The 23382-nt window shown below is 38.8% G+C and overlaps 2 protein-coding genes across 12 annotated transcripts in view; one reads left to right on the top strand and one right to left on the bottom strand.

Moving 5' to 3' along the window:
* Positions 1-17054, bottom strand: part of LOC307117829 (ankyrin repeat and SAM domain-containing protein 1A) — a 155449-nt gene extending 138395 nt beyond the window's left edge. For 7 of the 11 annotated variants that reach the window (XM_079802976.1, XM_079802981.1, XM_079802986.1 and 4 more), the window contains exon 1: positions 16618-17027. In XM_079802976.1, coding sequence (XP_079659102.1) covers positions 16618-16796 — 179 coding nt within the window. In that variant the 5' untranslated portion in view covers positions 16797-17027. Of the gene's footprint in view, positions 1-16617 lie in introns of all 11 variants that reach the window. The other 4 variants (XM_079802982.1, XM_079802985.1, XM_079802978.1 and 1 more) reach the window with 3 other exon arrangements.
* A 1745-nt stretch (positions 17055-18799) lies between these two features.
* Positions 18800-22091, top strand: taf11 (TAF11 RNA polymerase II, TATA box binding protein (TBP)-associated factor). The gene is made up of 6 exons (XM_079802990.1): positions 18800-18942; positions 19703-19877; positions 19954-20102; positions 20219-20306; positions 21358-21454; positions 21536-22091. The coding sequence occupies exons 2-6, from the start codon at positions 19728-19730 to the stop codon at positions 21664-21666; spliced, it is 615 nt and encodes a 204-aa protein (XP_079659116.1). The 5' UTR covers positions 18800-18942; positions 19703-19727; the 3' UTR covers positions 21667-22091.
* Positions 22092-23382: the final 1291 nt, after the last annotated feature.

Raw genomic sequence — 23382 nt, 5'->3', positions numbered from 1 at the left:
AAAGACATTTATAATGTTACAAAAAAATCGACTATAAATGCTGCTTTTTTTAACTTTATCAAAGAATCCTGAAAAAAATCTATCACAGTTTCCAAGAAAATATTAATCAGCACAACTGTTTTTAACACTGATAATCATAAAATCAGAATGATTTCTGAAGGATCATGTGACATTGAAGACTGGAGTAATGATGCAAAAAAAAAATCAACTTTGATCACAAGAATACATTACATTTTACAATATATTCACATAGAAAAGCTTAAACTGCAATAATAGTTCACAATATTACTGTTTTGTTGTATTTGTATCAAGTAAATGCAGCTTTCATAAAAAAAAATCATAACAGAACAGTAGTGTTGGTAGAAATGTGACTCGACTAGCATTTGAGGAGTGTGCCATTAACGCTAAGCTAACATAACAATTTACTAAAGATAAAAAAATGCACACAAAGTAGATGTGAAAACGTCAAAGCCTGTTTAATTCAAAAACGTTAACAAATAAGCATCATGCCTGTTGTCTCAGCTTTCATAGGACATTTTTAGTGAGAGGTGATTTGAGGAGGGTCAGATAAACAAAACATGGAGAAGCTAATGCTCTTAGTTCAAAAGACCCCCATATATTAATACCGAAACCAAAAAAAAGAACACAACTCATGTACTGACTTAGAGTTGCCCAATACTACTAATAAACTAGTGCGTCAAAACTTTCCTCAAGATTATTCTGCTGGTTTCAGAATAGTTATTTCTGTCAACACTTTCAGAGTAAAGGTTTGTGTGTGAGAGGGAAAGTTATTTTCTGATGAATGGTAATTCTGCTTTTGTACTCCTAGAAACAAAAAGAGAACCTTCTTGTCCAGTTCAGTTCCTGGAATGCCATCCTGAAGGTGTCAGATTCCTCATAGGGTGAAACTCCCCATTAGTTGTGAAAACAACTGCTGAACTCTGAATGGTCTTTCCAGAGTAGCTTGCTGGAATATCCCCTCCACTACTTGAGTAATTCCTGAAAGTTTGTGAACCTCTTGCAGAATCTGTGATCATGTGAATGATTTTAACACAATAAGAGGGATCATACAAAATGTGTTTTTTTTTTTATTATTATTATTTAGTGCTGTCTTGAATAAAATATGTTACATAAAAGATGTTTACATATAGTCCACAAGACAAAAAATTGCTGACTTTATTAAAATTACCCATTCAAAAGTTTACACACCCTTGATTCTCAATACTGTGTGTCGTTCCCTGGATGATTCACAGCTGTTTTTTTGTGTTGTGATGGTTGTTCTTGAGTCTCTTGTTTGTCCGGAGCAGTGAAACTGCCCAAAGTTCTTCAGAAAAATCCTGCACATTCTTCAGTTTTCCAGCATCTTTTGCATATTTGAACCCTCTCCAGCAGGGACTGTATGATTTTGAGATCCATCTTTTCACACTGAGGACGATTGAGGGACTCAAACACAACTATTAAAAAAAGCTTCAAACATTCACTGATGCTCCAGAAGGAAACACGACGCATTAAGAGCCGGGGGTGAAAACTTTTGAACAGAATGCAATTTCTCTTATTTTGTTTAAATACCAATTTTTCCCTTCGGAACCAACTGACATATTAAGTACAATTTACCTTGATCTTCAAATTCAATCTGTGAATCTTTTGAACCTTTTTAAATAGTTGTGTTTGAGTCACTCAATTGTCCTCAGTTACCCCTTTTCCACCAAGGCAGTTTCAGTGCTGGTTCGGAGCCAGAGCCTAGTTTCAAATCAGTTCTTTGTCTTTCCACACCCAAAGCACCAGCTCCGAACCAGGCAAAGTGGTTCAAAAGTATCACCAAAACATTACTGGTCTAGAAGTAAGAACCGATTGCGTCAGGGGCTGGGGTTACCGTGACCAACAAGACCAACACAAACTTGTGATCGCCATTTTTGAAATAGCAGCTAATGGAGCTAATAGCGTCTCGATTGTAAACTCCATCTATACAAATGACGGTGAGCTGCACGAATGTGTTGGATTCGCTGTGTTTTGATGCCGATGTAGGATCATAAAGCCATGTGCATCAATAGTAACGCAACGTTCGCCATTGTTGATGGAAGGCTTGTGCGAGATGCATTAGCGCTGCGCAGCCCGATCGCCGTATGACAACGAGTACAGTGAGAGCACACGACTCCTTATGCTTTTGAATCGCTCTTGCTGTGTTTTGATATCATGCGCTGATCGGTCTGCGCAGCGCCGATGCATCTCAAACAAGCCTGGTGTTTGTGTTTCCTGCTGCCTCGCTAGTGTTGCTGAGAAAGATGAGACGTATACAGTGACGTAAGACTGGCTCTGTGGCGGCTCTCTAGCCTGTGGAAAGGCAAACCGGTTCTTCGCAGGCTCGTCAGTCGAACTAACTCCGAACTGGCTCTGAACTAGCACCCAGTTCATGCTGGTGTAAAAGGGGTATTCTTGGGGCCTGCTCTTTGGCTCTTCCTTTCGCTGGGGCTTCTTTGCTCTGGTGGAGAAGGGAAAGTGTGAAAAGATCTCAAAATCATACAGTCCCTGCTGGAGAGGATTCAAATATGAAAAAGATTCTGGAAAACTGAAGAATGTGCAGGACCTGGAGGATTTTTCTGAAGAACTTTTATCAGTTTAACTGCTCAGGACAAACAAGAGACTTATTCAGCACATCTTATTCAGGACAACAAAAAAATTAAATGCATTTTGTATGATCCCTCTTATTTTGTTCAAATTATTCACATCACAGATTCTGCAAGGGGTTCACAAACTTTCAAGCAGCACTGTATGCTTGAAAACTACCAACTTTCCTGCAGTAAACACATTTCAAAGTGAAGCAATAAGGTATCAAACTCTTTGATTTCCCGCTTACAGTGGCATAGTTTTAGTTATCAGACACTGCACTCCAAACTCTTCTTTTATCTTCAAAGATCTTCTGAATTCAGTTTAAATCACAGATAAGGTGATTTGGCAGTCAATTTCAGCAGAGTTATAGGAATAGTCCACAACAAGCTCAAATGTTCAGTTCCTGGTAAACCACATTCCAGCTGGCCAAATGTATGCGTTAGAGACGTAAGAGGGCAAATGATTTAACAGGGGATTTCAGACAAGTCACTCTTGACTTACAGTCAAACGAGTAGAGATAAGAGCACTTCCTACTGCTCTTATCCTGATGCTTTAATACACATTTAAACGCACAAAGAAATAAAACGACACAACAGGAAATGTTTAAATGTGGGTGTGTGGAAAAAGCCACTGAGAATGACTCATGGGTGTGAAGAGTGTCAAGAGTGGAAACAGCTACACGTGTAATATCAGAAATCATCCTCGCTTAGTCTAGGCAAGTCATTTTAATATATATGGATGTGTTGAATGTAAAATCGATTATCGTCCGATTGTTTTATGGTCTCTATAAAGGCCAATCAGATAATGACGCAAAACTTGCAAGATTGTGCTTCACTGTTCAGCGGTCTGGCAGTTCTCCCAGGTGTCTGAAAAGGACAATACATTTGCATGGTCTTTGCAGAGAATGGAGACAGCAACCAATGACAGCAAGAAACTAGGGCTGTGATATATTAGGTGGATAAGTAGGCGAATTGGGACGCAGCACAGTTGAATCGATTCACCCAATTTGTTGCTCTGAGATGAGCAACAGTTCTGCTTTGTTTAGAAATATTTTAATTGCCGAATTAGAGCGAAATCATCAATATTGACAATTCTGTCTAAAATATCATTTAAAGTGCCCCATTATGGCATTTAAAAGGTTCCTATTTTTGTTTTGGGAGTCCTCAACAACAGCTTTGCATGCATGCAAGGTCAAAAAACACTTTCATCATCTTATAATATGCATTTATTTTTATCTTATTTGCTCAACGACTCCCAAAGGATTCGCTCAACGATTAATTTTTCCAAAACCCGCCTTTGCGAGACGCTAATCTATGGTGATTGATCAGACGACCCAGTCAGTTGTGATTGGTCAACTGCGTGCAGCGCATGTCGGAAACGCTCAAACGCTCCCGTGTGTATCTGTGCAAGCGCTCTGTGAAAAGCGTCATTGATGTATATTTACAACATGTTTGTGAAGCGCTGGTCACTGTAGCCAATCACAGACATATTTGATGAGCGCGTGAGCACAATGGCCAGTCAGAGGTGTTTACGATTCCACCTAACAGCGCTCAAAGCGTCAATCTTTTACATTTCAGTACCGACTTGGTATCGCGGTCGGTACTTTTGACAACACTATCTTAGAATGTCAGCCAAACAAAACAAGACAAGATCTGAGGGCAGCATAATGTTGCTAGCCAACCTACCTTCACAATAAATGTAAAACTAAAGTACTTCATATAAAGCGCACCACAATGTTAATTAATAAAATGGACAACTAAACAGGTCCTAAACTGTTAAATATGAATACAAATGTAAAGCCACCCTGTCTTGACAAAGGTCCATAGAGAGAGAGGAAGCAGGAATGGTTAGATGTCCACCACATGACTGAGCTAAGGCAGTCAAAGGAGGATCATTCTGGAGGGCACAGTTGTTGACATCAGTCCAAACTACGCCAGTTTATCTTCACTCAAAGATAAATAGATTTTAACCTAGTTTTACAAAGTTTAGCTCACATTTACTTGGGGAGCTTATTTCATTATTAGTCATTAAGAATTAAGTTCCTAGCCATCAACTTTTGAGCTGGGGAGGCTTTTATCGCTTTTATGCCCCTATTGTACTATTTTAAAGGTTCCTAATTTTGAGTCTCCAACAACAGGTTTAATGTATCAAAAGGTCAAAGTTTTCATTTCCTCAAATTATACATTGCACATCACCACATTTTTCAAAGATTCTCAAACGACTCGACGGATGAATCCGTTTCTCTAAATCGGAAGCTAAATGCCTATTACCACAAGTGAACTTCAGATCCAGAAATTCAGCGATTGTTCACAGAGTAAAGACCGTAACAATGGTGTCAATTTTACCATATCAATCGGAAGGCAAGCCCGGTGATGAAACATTGGAAGAACTGGTTATTCAGCCCGAACCTCCACCGCAAGGACGACTTGAGCAGGACGTTTCTCAGTGATGCGCTACTCATTTTGAGGTACATTATGAGATGTTGCAGCTGTAATTCCTCCCCATCAGCATTAACAAGTGTGCGTCCATAAACAAACCCATGTGTGTGTTTATAATTTACTGCGGTGCACATGCGGGAACTGTATCAATATCAGCGCATATGTTAGCCGAGCACTAACGTGAATGAATGATGTAACATTAAAGTTTGCAAAACAAATTGTTCCATCCTTTATCTTTACTCAAAGTCGTAAGAACGTCAGACGATCTGCCTTAATAGACACAGTTTTAGGTAATAGTGGCCCACAGCTGATGAGCAGAAGTATTTCAGTAAGACGGTAATAACGTGAGTTAGCCGGAAACTTACACAATATAAAACACACAAAACTATGCATTTTAAACACCTGGAAAAAAATATACACTTCAGTAATTATTCATATTTACAGGTTGTGATTCTGAGCATTTCTCCCAGATTTGAGAAGCAGTCGTCAGTTGTTTGTGGGTGGACAATGTAAAACAGACGGGCATTATGCAAATGTCTTTCCTAGTGATGTAAAACAGTAACGCAGCAGGATCTTAAATACAAACCACTCGTGTAGGCAGTTCAGAGTTGTTAGGACACAACAAGCAATTTGCTTGTCCACACCAGACATGTCACGACACAATCACTCACAAATCACAGCCAATCAGAAGAGCAGACAGGCCATTTCTTTGCAAGCGCTCTGCTGTTTCATAATCAGTCAATGAAATCAATTAAATAGATTCAAAGTTAAAAAATAAATGAAAAAATACTTTAATAAACTGAGGGAAACACGTCATAAACGCATTAAACAGCATCAAAGCACATGACAGGGCAAGCCAGATTAACTCGATTAGTAGTTGCAGACCTAGTTTCCTTTAAAAGGGTCATGACTAGGCACGTGACAGCACGTTTTCATTTTGTGATAATTGCTGAAGCTTGTATCTCACAATATTAAAATAAGTTACAAAAAAAAAAGTGGTCGTCATACAAACCGCTTTTTCTTAAGAATTCAAGCAGATTAAAGTGCAAAAGAATTATAAAGAACAACAGGTCACACTTTACAGCACGGTCTCGTTGGTTAATCAGATAGTAGTGTTGTCGCCGCGATGTTGTGGAGACGCTGTGTGTTTCTATGCAAAACCAAAAGCAACACTTTATTTGGCCTTCCGAAAGTGGACGCAATTAGCAGTTAAGATTTATTTACAACACTGTACAACAGTACAATATAAATGTTTGTGTGTGTGCAGCGGAGGACAGTTTCCATGTGAACCAGGGAGTATGCGAAGGCAAATCTGGCACTTCTGAATCAGAGTATGTTTTATTGTTTAAGTATATGCTATTGACTGTTCAAATGCAGTGTGTATGTGGCCATAGTTGCGGCTGGCTAGCAAACACATGGAAAAGGCAAATTCTCTCATGTATTCTCGCATCTGGTTAGGACACGGTGTTAGAATAGGTACTCTAGAAGTGATTCAGTGGAAACAACAGGTTGGGCGTAAATTTAAACCTGCAAAATGTGTCAGGAGCTTGTGCGCGGTTTTGCAGTATCATACTAGCAAAACTTTTAATGAGACCTGTAGAACTACATGCAAGAAGGCCTCATCTTTGCTGGATTTATTACACTAGATATGCTTAACTAGTCTTTAAAATGAAAACAGGAAGTGATACAGACTGGTCCTTGGTCACACAGTTAGCCAACCAAACCACTGAAAGCGGAGTGTGTGAGGCAGCCACATCAAACAGAGCCTTGTGTGTTGTTCACGCAACACGAAAGCGGAAAACAACCTAACCTCTATAAAGCATCAATTATCCTCGCCCAACACCAATGCACACAGGCTGGGTAGATACAGTGTTTTTCAATTTAAACTATTTAACTATTACAACTCGCTACTAAGCTCAGGATGATAGACTGATCGAAGCTGCATGATAGTATGATTTAGCATAAAATAGAGCATTGAATCATTGAAAAATGGCGGATTTTCCACCCAGACTAGTCTTGGTAGCATAAGTCGGCATGCTGAGATTCTTGCTCTCCTTTTGAACCATTTTTGTCAGTCCTGTTCACAGCACAACCACAGTCCCGTTCCGTTCCCAGACACTGCAGTTCTTCAGGAAGCACCTGCCCTTTCATCTGCCCCACAGGAATCCACCACCACACTGGCCACTCTTCAGAGAAACTTCCCTTCGCCAGGTTTTGTGGGAATCAAAAGTGACAGCCTGTGTGAACGGAGTCGAACAGAATCTCTAGATCAATAACACTCAGCACTTTTACAGAAGCTTGCGGTCCGATTTTGGTAACGGACATAAGATTTGCATTTGCGCCCTGACCAGTATCCAGCATTTTCACAGCAGTCCTTTAGTCGCAATGCTGAGAATTCAGTCCTGTCATACAAGCCAAACAAGCGGTCTATAGCTTAAAAAGGCACTTAGTTAACACATGATCTGAAGTACTGACAGAAGTCAGTGTTTGATTGTCTCATTGCCTGGTCCTGTCACACATTCTCTGAGCTAAAGATGCACTGAGTAAAGCCAGAGCAGTGACCAAGGGCTCCTTTTTTCCTGCTGGTGCGACTAAATTTTGTTAGACCATGGTGCCCAACTGATAAGAGCTGCCATTTCTGTTACATATGAGAAACATCTAATGAAACGAAAGCGGAACAGAACCGCGCTACTCATTTTAAGCTCATACACGGGCAGATCTCGATCACGCAACACCGTTACTACACAACGCTGGGAGATCCAGTGAGAAAGCACTTGAATTTGCCAGTGGGAAGCGTTCTCGCAGAATTCTCTGTAATAAACCACAGATATCGGATCAAACAGCGCTGACATGGAAACCAGGAGAAACATTGTGCCATGAATGAAGTTCAGGGGCTTCGGTCCACAAATCACCAGCATTCACCATGGTATTGTGGCAGAAATAGTCGAATATTCATCTCAGGGTTTATACAGCCTTTTGAGAGTGAATTTCAAGCACTTTTCATGGGATTCAACACTTTTTCCCAATACTTCAAAAGGTCTAAATATTATCCAATTTTAATTTTAAAACTAAAAGTTTAAATGTGTAGGAAAACTAACACTTTGTGGCAAACAAGCACTTTTATTTAAAAAATTACCACTATAACCAGTAGCTGGCGGCAGAGGAGCACTTATTTGACATATTAGCCATTTCCACTCCTCTTTCCCAAAATATTGAAAAAAGTATTGTTAGTCTCATGAAAAACAAAACCCATTCTTCGAATTGTGACTGAATTACACAGAAAAACAAGCAAAGAGTGCACCTTCTATAATCCCTGAAGCTGTCGGACAGTTCAGTGTCATACACAGAAAACAATCAAAGAGTGCTGCTTGTTCTTCTATAGTAATTCAGTCACAATTCAAAGAAAATAATATTTTTTGCATATTACTGTTGTTTCTGTTTACAATAATTTCCAATAAACAAACAGCATGTAATATTATTAGAAACTGCACTTATAAACAAAGCAATGCAAAACAATAGTAATTTTATGATTAAATTGACTTTATGATCAATTTTCCTCCAATTTTCAAATCAGGTGCTGGCGTCACCATCTGTTACTGGTGCCACTGCTCTCAAATGATAGTCTTGAGCCCTGTGGACCACATAATGAGACATTGTTTCTGTTGATTTACAAAGAGCTAAGAAAGTAGTGAAAGTTTCTGATAAGAGAAAGACGGACAGATAGACCAACAGACAGGTTATGGAGAGGGCAGACAGATAGATGTATAAACATTGACAGAGATAGACACACATAGATTTAAAAAAAAAAAGACAGACAGCGTCTGTCCAGAAAAATGTACACACAAGCCCTATTCGGACAGTAATTCTCTCTCACGTGGACGTCCGTAAAAATACATGTTCATGCCACCTCTGTGATAAAACTTGTGCTTTTGGATGGTGATTTATTCACAGTGGACGAGCGTTTTGTGATCCTATGCTGTAAATAAAATGTCAAATACTTGGTATAAGAAGAATAAATGCATATTTAATTTAATAATAGGAAAACAATATCCTAATTATCATTTAATTATTTAAGTCGGTTTAAAACAGGAAGATATATAGACGCACATTATAGTTAAAATGGTTTTCTGTCTTGTATTTTATCTCAAAATAAAGGATGTCATTTTATTCCACATGGAAATGAGCCGAAATAAGTGAATGCAGCCTCTTATTTACATGAGGTAAACATAATGCTGCTTGGTTATTTTAACATATATAATTGTTGCCGTAATAACGGCCCAATTCAAATGTTTACGTGCTTTTCTTCTTTTTATTTTTTGAGCGTGATGAAATATATTGCTCTTGTAAATACTTGCCAGCATTTCAGTAATAAAAGTCTAGAAATGCATCCAAATTACAGCGAAGCGCAACCGTACGGTGCTCTGCAGTGGTCAAAAAGGATATAAACCAGCAGCCATATCACCCTGTAGCCCAAGACTGGTTTCCCACTGAAGCTAAGCAGGGCTGAGCCTGGTTAGTACCTGGATGGGAGACCAAACTGGGAAAACTAGGTTGCTGCTGGTCAAGGTGTTAGTGAGGCCAGCAGGGGGCGCTCACCCTGTGGTCTGTGTGGGTCCTAACGCCCCAGTATAGTGATGGGGACACAATACTGTAACATGCACTGTCCTTCGGATGAGACGTTAAACCGAGGTCCTGACTCTCTGTGGTCATTAAAAATCCCAGGATGTTCTTCGATAAAGAGTAGGGGTGTAACCCCGGCATCCTGGCCAAATTTGCCCATTGGCCTCAGTCCATCATGGCCTCCTAATCATCCCCATATATATATATATACACAATTGGCTTCATCACTCGGTCTCCTCTCCACCAATCAGCTGGTGTGTGGTGAGCGTTCTGGTGCAATATGGCTGCCGTCGCATCATCCAGGTGGATGCTACACATCGGTGGAGGATGAGGAGATTCCCCCCTTCTATGTATGCCTAGAAAAGCGCTATATAAACAAATTATAAACAGTGAATTTTGAAGTGATATATTCTTGAAAACTCAGAGATGTGAATTCGGATGGCAATTAAATGACCACACAACCTTGGTGTTTGTCAAAACACAGTAGGTCATTTGGCCAGGGATTTTTATGCGGGTGGTGGCTGGTGGGAGAAAAACACTGGATTCGGACGGCAATAAAATCACTGACCCAGTCAATGATGAAAAAACCTTATGACCCCACAAGAAACAATTACCGTCCAAATAGGACCATAGACAGAAAAGCATATAAATAGCCAGAAGGACAGACAGGTAATGGACAGACAAATAAACATTAAATAGGCAAACATCTGGACTGATGAACAGACAGACAGGCAACTGACAAACAGATGGACAGATAGAAAAACAGAAGGATCTACAGACAGATAAACAGGCACAGGCAGATGGAGAGATAGACAGGCAGACATAAATAGACAGATGTTTAAAACATCTGAAAAGTAAAAGATGTTAAATTAATTGCACATGTGCATGCAATAGAAGCAGACGAGCACACTTATGTTATGAATACAGAACTGTAGACGCCGCCATATTGAAACGACATTCCATGAAGGGGAGAGAGAGAACAACTCGCAAACTCTTTCAAAACAAAACGACAAGTCTCAACATGATGCCTCGTTCCTTACAGTACAAAGACAGAAAACAGTGCAAGCGCTGTATCTTTAGTTTCCAAGCATGAGGAAACCTCTGGTACACACATATCATGCCAAGCCCTTCCATCACAGCACAGGTATGTTAAAGGGATACTTCATCATTTACTCACCCTCATGTGTTTTCTTTTTTTTTTTAAATGATAATGGTAACCACAGCTGAAGATTTTCAGTGATTCATAACTTCATTTCACACCGTTCCTCATACAACACTATCCTACGACTTGGAATAAAACATGCAAGCTGAACAAACTTTTACAATGTTGTTGTCCTTTTTGGGAGCTTGACAGTCTTTGCTCGCTTCACATCCACTTTCCTTGTATGGAAAAGAGCAGCATGAACAGTCTTCAAAATATCTCATTTGGTGTTCCACAGATGAAAGCTTGCGTGAGAGAATACTCGAGAGGCAGTACACAAACAGAGTGAAAAGATTAAAAGGAAATCTCTGGTGTGAGTGAGTTTGAGAACATTCGGGTTGCTGGATACTGTCCACAGAGGCCCGAACCGTCAGCGTTCAACAAGACCAAAGCCACTCAGAGCTCTTAAATGAGTACACATGTGCAACTACTGAAGAGAAGAAACCCCTCTGAGAAAAACAGCAAATACAGAAGCAGCTATATCTCAGATGTGTCTACCGGCAGCCGATTTACAGCTTACATTTAAATGACGTTGCTGCCTATGTGTGGTTCAGAAACCTATTGGATTTCATCAAAAATATCTTAATTTGTGTTCCGAAGATGAACGAATGTTGACATGATGACATGAGTGGGAGTAATTAATGACAGAAATTCAATGTGCATTGACGCAGTGATAGACCATAATCGATTAGGGGTGTGACAAGACACTTATTTCACGAGACGAGATACGAGAACGAGACGAGAGTTTTACATAGTATTTTTAAGAAATCCTCAATGATGAAATACATGGCTAGAAAAGCAGAAGCTAAGAGATGGTTACAATGGGATAGCTTTTAGTGATGCACCAAAATGAAAATTTTGGGCCGAAAACGAAACCGAAAATTTAGGATGCACTTGGCCGAAAACTGAAACTGAAGCCGATATATATATGGACGGAGGCTCGCGCTGCGGAGCCAGGCGAAAGTATAAACACGGATGAGAGGGGCGGGTGACATTCATTTTCGGTTTACGTTTTCGGCTGGGTTTTTTATTTCGGCCCGAAACCGATAATGCCATTTTCAGCGGCAGAAATTTCGGTGCACCCCTAATAGCTTTTATTTTGGGAGATATTCGCGTGCCTCAAGGAGCTGCTTTCAAACAGCGGTAACGTATTGAAATCGTGTTTGAATGCGCGCTCGCGTTTACTTTCACTTTGAATTTTGCGGCCGTGCGTACACTGGGAATAGAGAGGTGCTGAATGCTTATTTTAAAATATAAATATATGACACGAGACAGCTTTTCACCTCGACGAGAAATCTCGTCACAGTTTATGGTCACACAGGTCACACCCCTATAATCGATTATAGCCTAAAGGCGTTTCATTCGTCACATATGCGCTTCAGCCGCTTCTCGCACTAGCGTAAAATGGGAGGCTAAACACAAAAGCAAGTAATAAAAAATTTTACCCACTATTTTAACATTTGTGAGTGAGTGTGTGTGTGTGTTTTTGTAACTGTGGTCCGTAACTTGTTTTTTGTGCTCAAAATGTCTAAAATGTATATAATGAGCGAGTACATCATGAATCCATTTTCCATTTTTTTGTCTCATCCTGAATCACTACTACGGTACACCTATAATACGTTTTTATATTCAGACTACTTTAGACCGGTTCGGGTCGGCTCCGCTACTGAGGAGCAGCACAGTCCCTGCGTGGCTCGCCATAGAATAGACATAAACAGAGAGAAGTAGATCCGGCTACAATGTTCATCTGCAAGACGCATGCAGTTCTGTTTATTGACCGCTAGAGCGTCAAAATTTAAAGGGATAGTTCACCCAAAAATGAAAATTCTGTCGTCATCATTTACTCACCCTCAAGTTGTTCCAAACCTGTATGAGTTTCTTTGTTCTGCTGAACACAAAAGAAGATATTTTGAAGAATGTTTTTAACTTGAGGGTGAGTAAATTGAACTATCCCTTTAAGGACTGCAGCTTTAAGTTGGCCTACACTACTTGACAGTTTCATGAGCTTTTAATATTTACTAGTGTTTAATACTGTGTTTAAATGCTCCTGTCGTCTGCGGTGTTCAGACTAAAGGTGTGTTTGATGTTTGCTACATTCAGCAAGTGTACTTTCTTGGAGCAGATCAAATAAAAAGGGAGTTCTTATATCTGACTGCTTGTTTTCATTGAGGAAAAATGTAGTCATATTGAAAACTGAGGATGCAACGCATCGTAATATCGAATCGTGAGACCATTAGAAAATAAAGTAACACCTAATAAGCCTAACAAGAGTCAAAGCAAATGGGAGAAAATGCATTTGCTGAAGAAACCATGCCATTTTAGCTTGCTCCTACAAGACTTTATATTCAGCAATACTATTGATATTATAATTATGATTATGATATGATGATAATGTTATTGATCTGCCTGCATTGACACCATTGTAACGGAGCTGGGCGATGACATCACGGTTTTCTCCAGAGCTGCTGTATAGCTAAATGAACTAAATTAATAACTAATGATTTTCACAACAGAAATGAATCATCTGTGAACTTACTTAAGATGGACTGTGACTATTAGCCGAAACAATCTTTGTTGCATTGTTATCACTGTAAAGCTGTTTTGAAATGGTCTGTAAAAAGCGCTATATAAATAAAGGTGACTCGACTTTATTACGATGACTGATGTTTTACAGGACAGTGTCGTATGAGGTGAGATACTGAGCAAGTTTACCAGGTCAGAAAAGTCATATGGAGCTGATCATGTGACATCAAAATGTATAGTTTACATGCACTATGGTTAAAGTGTTGATGTCCTAGCGAAAATAAATCTTTATTAATCAATAACCTGGCCCTGCAATCATAATTCGTGTAGGTTGCTGGGTGTTTCACTACCACTAGTGTTCAATTAATCTTATGTAAAAGGTACGTTTATAGAGTCTTACAAACATGTAGAGGCATACACAATCAATCACAGATAGAAGGTGGACTTGGCCTTGTTAATAAGTGCAGATTTGTGAAGATAGCTTGCAAATCTGATAAGAAGGAATGCCACTGTACACACAAGCAGAGCAAGACACACTCACACCACAAAAGAGTATTGACATGTACATTACGCACGCCAAATGACAAGCTGCACGCAAACACAGCACTCCCTTTAACACCTGCCAATAATTCAGTCTCTGGTAAGTAAATACAGATTGATGCTCTTAAAGATCTCTGGCCTGTGAGCAGAGGGAGGGCGGACAGAGAGCACCCTTTTATTCTTCTCCTGCTGGCACCAGTTCCAGCCGATCATCCGTTTATTTACCTCCGACACACGCTGAGCCGGTCTTTCTCACCACTGAGCGCTGCCAGACATTGATCCACTGAGCCAGCGAGGCACACAGATGCCAGTGGACACAAAGACTCCTGACGGGGGGGAAGGGGTGGGCAGGACGGCTGGCATGATATCTGGCCTCCTATAGTTGATCAATTTGCACATGGGATAGGGAGATCCTGTGCGTGTGGGTCAAACACGGTGTGTAATGCCAGAAAAAGGGGCGAGATGGATGGTTAATATTAATAATAGTGATGATGATGATGACAAAATGCTACTAGAAGACTAACATCAAAAGTAAGAATGATTAGTTCTGTGTTGTCACAATGTTACACTTGTGGATAAGGTGTCTCTGTGCCTTGAAAACACTGTTGCGAAGACTTGACTCAACTTTACTGAGCAAATTATTATGTAAAAATTAATTAATGCACAGTATTGACAAGTTATTTTATCAAAAATACAGTAAAAATAGTAATATTGTGAAATATCAATTTCAAATAACGGTTTTCTATTGTAATATATTTGTATTAGGGCTGTCAAAAGATTAATCGCATCCAAAATAAAAGTTTGTGTTTACATAATATATGTGTGTGTACTCTGTTAATTATTATTTATATATAAATACACACACATTCATGTATATATTTAAGAAATATTTGCATGTATATACATTTATATAATCTATAATATATATAAATATAAATGTTTTATATATAAAAATAGAATTTTTTTCTTAAATATATACATGCTTGTGTGTGTATTTATATATAAATAATAATTAAGAGAGTACACACACATATATTATGTAAACACAAACTTTTATTTTGGATGCGATTAATCGCGATTCATCTTTTGACAGCCCTAATTTGTATGTAATGTATTCCTGTGATCAAAGCTGTATTTTCAGCATCATTACTCCAGTCTTCAGTGTCACATGACCCTTCAGAAATCATTCTAATATGATGCATTATATATTACTGATTATTATTATTGAAAACGGTTTCTTTTTTCTTCTTTTTTTGTGGAAACCATGATACATTTGATGAATAGAAAGTTCAAAAGGACAGCATTTATTTGAAAAATAAATACTTTGTAACATTATAAATGCCCTCTTTACAATCACTTTTGATCAATTTGATGCTTCTTTGCTGAATTAAAGTACAAAATTCCTTTTTAAAAAATCTGAGGGAGCATTTTGTTGTCGAAACTAAATCTGGTGAGGAGCTCTAAATATAAAAACACAGAAACACATGTCTATATAGTAAGATAGAAAGCCATTAACACATACAATCCAACAAACCAAACAGTGACTCTCTCTCTCTCTCTCTCCATATAAAGAAATGAACAGATATGAAACCACGTCATCGCACAACATGTGAAATTGCCAGCTCAAGTGCATGCAAATGTGATCATCTCTCCATTCACACACTGCACTGAGAATCATTTACATTTCTGTCTCACACACACACACACCTCTAAGTAGTAAACACATGCTCAAATCATATCCGGCAGGAGTGTGCTGTAGCACAGTTATTACGACACGGAGCACTAGATTCTGCCTTGTAATATCAGGGATGATGGCGCATGTTACTCATGCTTTCATGAGAACATCATCATGTTTATATTGAGAAAGAACTGACAATGGTCTTTTGAAAGATAATGACTCCTTGAGCTACTTTTTGACAGCCAACAGAAAACCAACTCAGCAGTTTCCAACAAAACAAGGGCCATAGCTTAAGAACCATAGGCTCAATTGTGCACATGCTTTTTTTCCCTCAGAGAAAAGGGGTGTCAAAATTGGACCTTTTTACCACAAAAAGGTTCATAGTAGTACTTTAAGGTGCGTATTTGTACTAATATGCACCTTTTAGGAGTAAAAAAAAGGTACAAAGATGTCCTTTAAAGGGAACTGCCCCAGCGACAAGCTGTTGTTTACATGCCCCTAAAGGTACAATTTTGACAGCCTTTTTTGCTGTGTAGTGGTAGTTGAAATATTTTGGGTGAATTTTGTCCTCCAAACTAAAAATAATATCATAATTTGTGCTGTTGGCCACCAAGTGAGCACAATAAAGCCACACAGACATACAAGAGGCTTTATATAATGAAGGCAGATGTTTACTGACATGTGAAGCAGTTCCTCATGAATGTCAACAATGTGTTGAACGCAAATATGCAGTAAACATAGTTTCGATTGCATTTTAGATTTCACATAAAGTCATTCTCCATCTCAAATCAGTCAATAAACAGTCATGTGACAACACTATAGTCAACACAGTGTTATAGAGGCTTCAATTATCCTCTGCCCATGGGAAATGTTCAGTTATTTGTTTAGCTAAGACTTTAATTTGTGTCTACGCATCAACCGTGAAATAAAGAAATCACCGGAGTAAAAGCTGTGACAACTAGCCCCGCTCTCCCGTGGAGATAAAGCCTCTCCTCCGTGGTTCCTCTTACCTGAGCAGACTGGAGAGCGTGTGGGAAGAGCTGTGCCCGCCGCTCCCGATATTCCCGGAGGATCCAGCTCCACCCGCAGCGGCCGATCCGGCCGATTGTCTCTTCCCGGAGAGCAGCTTCTCAACGGCGGCCAGATTCCCGGTGCGCGCCGCCTCCAGCAGTTCCTGCTCCTTCCCCATCTCGCCGCGGCGGAGAAACGATCACACGGCCACACGGATCCACTGCAGCCTCTCCAACGCCGCTACACGCATCCACGCGCGACCCAACGCGCTTTCTTCCCGCTCCGGTCCGCTCGGTCCACCCGCGGCGGCTGTGTCAACGTTATTCCCGCTCCAATCGCAGCTGCTCCGGGGAAACTTTCTCTCCCAGCGCCCGCACAAACTTCCTTTGGCTCGGCTCGACACGTCACTTCCTAGACGGGCGCGCTCCTTGGTGACGTCGCGATTGCTCCGAATTATGCACAATCATTTAATTACACTAATGATGGCGGAGCTGCATCAGATCAGGGGATTGGGATCGATGGATCCCATTATGTTAAACCCTCGTTTGATCACTCATCCTTACATTAGAAGGAAGAAGGAATCCGGACGATTTATCAAGGATTCATGGAAAATCACTTCAAGTGACAAATTATCAGAGTCTCTTATAAAGTGCAGGACAGACAGATGCACATATGGACATTATCCATTATATTTTTCCCCCCAAAAATATTGTTCTTCTTGATAAATCATTTAATCTGTAATCTTGATGTTAGTGTTATTTATGGATATTTAATGATCTGATGATAACAAAGACCCTCGCCATGCTCATTGTGCATCGAGTTTATTGATCACAAGATATTAGCCAAGTTTTGATTTCTATGCCTATTCTTCCAAACATCGATTCACGTCTAATATTGTTGAGGGTAACGCATTACAAGTACGTGCGTTACGTAAGCAGATTACTTTTTCATGTAACTGGTGAAGTAACGCATTACTTTTACATTTACCACACCCTATTTGAGTTTCTTTTTCAAGTAAGTACATTAATGTTTATTTCCCATTTATTGACTGTCAGCTGTCCTGTCCTCATGTTGAGAGAAATAGGGAGTGCAGGGGCGTGGGTCATTTCACTTTTGGTGTGGAAGGGACTTTACAGCCTTTCTTTTTGTTATTATAAAATAAACAAGCAAGCCCACTAAGGCGTGAAACGGTAACACAAAAGTAATGTAACGGATTACTTTCGATAAAAAGTAACTATGTAATGCAATTAGTTCTTTTTAGGGAGTAACAACTTTGTAACTTCTAGCGGGTTCTTGACTCTATTTTTATTCATACATTTATTTATAAATGTATGTGGCTATCATACATTTATAGATTATGAAATCTATGCACTTGAGCATCACATAAAAGAAAATAATTATTTCTATAATGTAAAAAATAACTAACATAATTGATGTATTTGTTTCTAAAATCAGTTTTCTAAAACGATTTTCAGACATTAGTTCCCGTTGTTTTAAAAGTATAGACCTTCAAAAACAATAAATAAATAAATAAATACACAAACAAATAAATAAATCCACAATATTCTACTAAATATATTATATAATAAATATTATGGATATAAATAAATATATGTGGAAATAAATACATAAATCCACATATTCCTGTATAAATAAATATATAGATAAAATAAATGTGCGAGGAGATAAATAATTAAATAAATAAAACACATTTTGGGGGGAATGATTCGTTTTCTGTCAATGAATGTATCCAAATCTTTCTAATAAAACACATAATATATTAAAGTGTCTTTGGTGTTTCCATGGTTTCTACAAAATAAAATTGGAGGGTGACGTATGATGTCATTGATAGGCGACGTCGGACACGGTCCGTGTCCTGGCTAAAATCGCTTATTTCTCTTGTTTTAAACACCCCTGGAAACATTTGAGATATGAGTACACAAGTCAACTAAATATATAACATTGTTTTAGTGGTTTTTGGATATTTTAATCAATTTAATTTCAATGTGTATATTCTACTCAATGATTCTTAAAATTCCCATTTTTCCCAAAAAAAATTATCGTGTTTTTTTAGCTGTAAAATATTGCCCACTATATCAACCGCTATTCTGAGTCTCTGTGCGCTTTTCCTATTCAACACTTACTCATCTAGTAAAGTGCGCCACCCAGTGATTGAAACCAATATATTTTCATACTACGGACTCTTATTTTGAAATTGACCGGAAATGGTCATGACCGTTCAGTCTGTAGTGTAGAGGCGTGTAAAAAACAACCAGTTCTTTGATTCCGTGTTTATAAAACTATTCCCAACGCGACTGTTTGAGGTATGTTATTAGCGAAAGTCTGTGTTTATGTCCATTTTGCACTGTTTGTTTACACAAACGGCCCTTTTTGTGGGTCATTCTACAGAAATGTCCACTTGTGGTATGGCAGGATGTCTTAAAATGTATTTCTTTTACTAACATTAAACTTAGACCACATTATTAATTACCCTTTGACTTTATGAATACACATAAATCACAGGTTTATTTATTATTATAATTTTTTTGTAATCTTGTTTGTGCATTTATTTAAATAAAAAATGGTAACGTAACATTACAATTTTTTCGCTGGTGTTACCTTACTTATTTGGCATTACTAAAGGTTTTTATGAAATATTATTTCAGCACATGTAGTCAGAGTTACAGAAAAATAATGATAATGCAACAAATAAGGATATTGTTTTATTTATTTTAATCAGGTTTGTTGATGTCATGTGTGTATGATTGAAGGATGTTAGTTAATTTGTACAACAATGTATTTGCTATAACAATGAAACAGTTCTTTATAATTTAAATCTTAACTCCTTGAGTGTAGCTCAATTCAATTCAGTAAAGTGTTGTTTCAGATTCAGCCCCAGTAAATCAATGCACAAACGTATCATGGTGTAAATATCATATTATATTATGAATAAATGTCATCATAAGTAGGCTGTTATAATAATAATAATAATTTAGTAACTTGGTACATATCAAACCACTATGAAATCACAACATCAGAGCATAAATTGAGCAATTTTTTTATTCTTTATTTCAAAAACGTCAGCTGAGCTTTCTCTGTCAGCCGAAGCATGGCAGACCCGGCCCGTGTGAAACCCGAAGTGGAGCTCTGCGAGGAGAGAGCCGAGCAGGACGAGGGGTCCAGGGGCGGTCCGGTGAGCGGTGGTGCCGCCTCTGAACCCGCCGCAGGACAGATCAGACCGAAAGAAGAGGGCAAAGCCGTGAGTCCATTTAGAAAGACTAGAAATGATTTGCTAGAATTGTATTTATCCATGTTTTATCTGATTGCTTCTTCAGAGGTCTGAAGACGCTTCTGCTGCTGGTGAAGAAGAGGAAGAGGGATCTTCATCTCTTCACCCCCCTTGTGCTAAAAAACTGAAAGTGGAGCATGACAAGAAAAAGGAGAAACGGCAAAAAGTTGATGAAGATGAAATACAAAAGATGCAGTGAGTTTTATATTGTGCTGCATGATGATTTATGCATTAAGGTGCAAAACGCACCTAAGAAACCTTCCTCTGATGGATCATAGAGACTGATATGTTTACTCATTTTTGTTCCTCAGAGTTTTAGTTTCATCATTCTCTGAAGAACAGCTGAACCGCTACGAGATGTACAGACGCTCGGCTTTCCCAAAGGCCGCTATTAAAAGAGTAAGTGAAGGAGTCGGTGTGTGTCAATGTTTTTCCCCCGGAATTGGGCTACTTTTAAATTGTTTTTAATTGCTGCAGATTGAAGATTAACCTTTCTCTCCAACACCCCACAAAATCACGTTTGGTTAATTTGGGGTTATTTTCGATTGGCCAATGGGCTAGTTTTGTTTAGCAGACCTGGCAACCCTGGGAGCAGTCAGGAAATCCTTAAGAAATATGTGCAAGATTTAATTTGAAATTAATCATTGGGACCAACTTTAAACAGGGTTTCTGCGGGTCTTAATTTGTCCTTCCACAATTTAATGTAATTGGAGCAGAAAGTCTTAAATTCAATATCATGGCATTAAAATAGGGCTCTAGGATTTCTGCGGCACGAGAAATACGAGATACGAATCCCAGAATCCATTCATAAAAATGGAGTTTACTGTATAATGCAGAATGCCCAAGAATTTGTCAAATTTTGGATGAATCAATCAAAAGTAGGTCAGTACACTTAAAGCATTTGTTCACTTCTGTAACGACTGGACCGATCAAACACACAGCCTTCTGAAGCAAAGTGGCGCGTTTGTGTAAGAAAAATATCCATATTTAAAACTTATAGACTAAAATTACTAGCTTCCGGCGGTCAAAGGCGGTTTCAGGCGGTTTCACTTTTCACCCAGCCGTCCAATCACAGTGGAGGAGGGGCGGGACAAATACAACACCAACCAACAGATGAAAACAAGCTGTATAATAACAGAACAAACAAAAGCCAGAGCAAATACTTTACATTGTATCAGCATTTTTATAAAGAATCAATACAGAAACAAACTATCTGTGAAATGAGATGCTAGTAACACTTCCGCGGATATTCCGTATCATAACAAGCAAAGAGTCTCAACTGAAAAAGCAGAGCACCTAGTGATCCTTTAGGTTTGGTTCCAAATGATGATGATAAATTCTAATGGGAATCCTGCAAAAATGTATTTAAGATATAATTATCCAACACCGTGTTGAAATGATATATGAAAAAGGTTGAACGTTTTTGAAAAAGATTGTTCCTGTCTTCCAGCTAATTCAGTCCATCACAGGATCATCCGTCTCTCAGAATGTGGTCATCGCCATGTCTGGTATATCGAAGGTGTTTGCTGGAGAGATTGTTGAGGAAGGTTGGTACGACACTGGGAAATATGTTAGCCTCGTAGCCTCTTTGATTGTCTCCATAATGTTTTTTCCCCTTTTCCCTTCAGCTCTTGATGTGTGTGAGAAGTGGGGAGACACGCCACCTCTGCAGCCCAAACACATGAGAGAAGCCGTCAGGAGATTGAAGAGCCGAGAGCAGATTCCCAACACCAAACACAAACACATCCTCTTCCACTGAGCTCAAGTCCCTCTTCACGGAAAAAGTGGATAAGCAGAGGGAATATGGTCATGACCATACATCTTTCTTTTTTTGGAAGGCACTGTTGTTTTCTGCAGTTTTGTTTATGAGGTCTTCAGTAGAGGATGTAATACCTCTTACTTTATCCACCATCTGTCCTCTGGAGCAAGCAGCTGAATTACACCCCCCCCCCCCCCATTAATGTTCATGAAGACTTTTAGGACAGTAAATATTACACAGTTCCTCACTGTGACTCAAAAGTCTCTGCATCATTGAAATGTCTGTGGACTCACATTTTCGTGAAGTTTGTTTTGTTTTGAAAATTGCATATACATTATGTGCAGTCATTGTATGTGTGTGGACATGATGTTAAAAATGTTATCTTTTCACTTGAAGAATAGAATATTAAACATTTGATGAAACCCACAGCTTTCTTTATGGTTTTGTTTACTGTGAGATACAAGTTTTTGTATATGTTTTCCCACCCAACATTTATGAAACTGCACAAAATACTGAAGTGAACAAACATACTGTATGTAAGTTGAAACATAATATTGTTGAAGCTTATCTGCAATAAGGTTTATATGCAATATTTAGGTAAGCTTTTAAGAAACAATTATATGACACATTTCCATAAAATTGAATGGAATAATCTTGTATCTAAACTTGTAATTTAAATGTCATGTTTTTGTATTTTAATAATAGTTGAAAGGCTGAAGATGTAATGAGATGGCTTTAAATTGGTGATGGAATATTCTAAATTGTCCCGGGGTGGGAGGGCTTGATGCCCATTTTCTTGGTTTTCTTGGTTCAGCTTCTGAAAGCTGTGGACACCTTTACAAAAAACATTTGTTCACTGTGGCCAAGGATAGAAGGGGATCTTCACAGCATTCTAAACTGACCAAGAATTCACTGGATTATGTTCAGTGGACTGGATTAATATGATTTTTAAATTTCCCTAATTTCTAAAACAGACATTGTTAACATTTTATTTTACACGTGGAAATTCATCTTCAGCCTCACAAAAACCATATACATTTGACTTCACAATACAATACAGTAAACACACAAACATACCCAGGGCCGGCCCGTGGCATAGGCGGAATAGGCAAATGCTAGGGGCGCCACTCATCCATAGGGGCGCCAAAATGTATTACTGATACTATTTTATTAATATTAATTTGAAATATTAACTTAACCAAGTCCCCCACATCTTCCCGGTCCGCCTCATCAATCTCCCCCGCCGAGCTACTTGAAGTGCGTCAGAAATATAACGCGCGATCAGTTTAACGTTGGGAATTTGTTGTGTCGCGTCGCCTCTCGCCGCATCTAACGTAGACAGGATTGCTTTCATTTTTTAGGGTGCTTGGCCGCTCGCTCCAGGTGTAGACCCGGTGAAAGTTGCCTGATTATTTATGACGGATGGCCAAATTGTAGTGTCAAAAAAGACAGAAGCCCTCTGATGCAGGCAAGATAAGGGAAACACTGCAAAAATGCTCTTCTTACTTAGTATTTTTGTCTTGTTTCTAGTCTAAATATCTAAAACTTCTTAAATTAAGATGCATTTACTAGATAAGTAAAATGTAAAATGTTTTCTTGAAAATAAAATTAAAATTAAGTGAGTTTATGCTTAAAACAAGCTAAATTATCTGCCAATGGGGTGAGAAAAATAAGTTTCTGATTGAAATCTTGTTTCTTGTTTCTGTCCCAAACAGA

Source organism: Gobio gobio (assembly GCF_949357685.1).
Source record: "Gobio gobio genome assembly, chromosome: 21".
NCBI classification, from domain to species: domain Eukaryota; kingdom Metazoa; phylum Chordata; class Actinopteri; order Cypriniformes; family Gobionidae; genus Gobio; species Gobio gobio.
Note: the sequence above shows the minus strand (reverse complement) of the source record. Positions and strands in the feature narration are given on the sequence as shown.

What these genes read in the sequence shown, in the direction of transcription:
- taf11 (XM_079802990.1), top strand. Translation starts at nt 19,728, where the DNA reads ATGGCAGACCCGGCCCGTGTGAAACCCGAAGTGGAGCTCTGCGAGGAG. An exon ending in GATGAAATACAAAAGATGCA is followed by an intron (nt 20,103 to 20,218) that starts GTGAGTTTTATA and finishes TTTGTTCCTCAG; the next exon opens with AGTTTTAGTTTCATCATTCT. An exon ending in CAAAGGCCGCTATTAAAAGA is followed by an intron (nt 20,307 to 21,357) that starts GTAAGTGAAGGA and finishes CCTGTCTTCCAG; the next exon opens with CTAATTCAGTCCATCACAGG.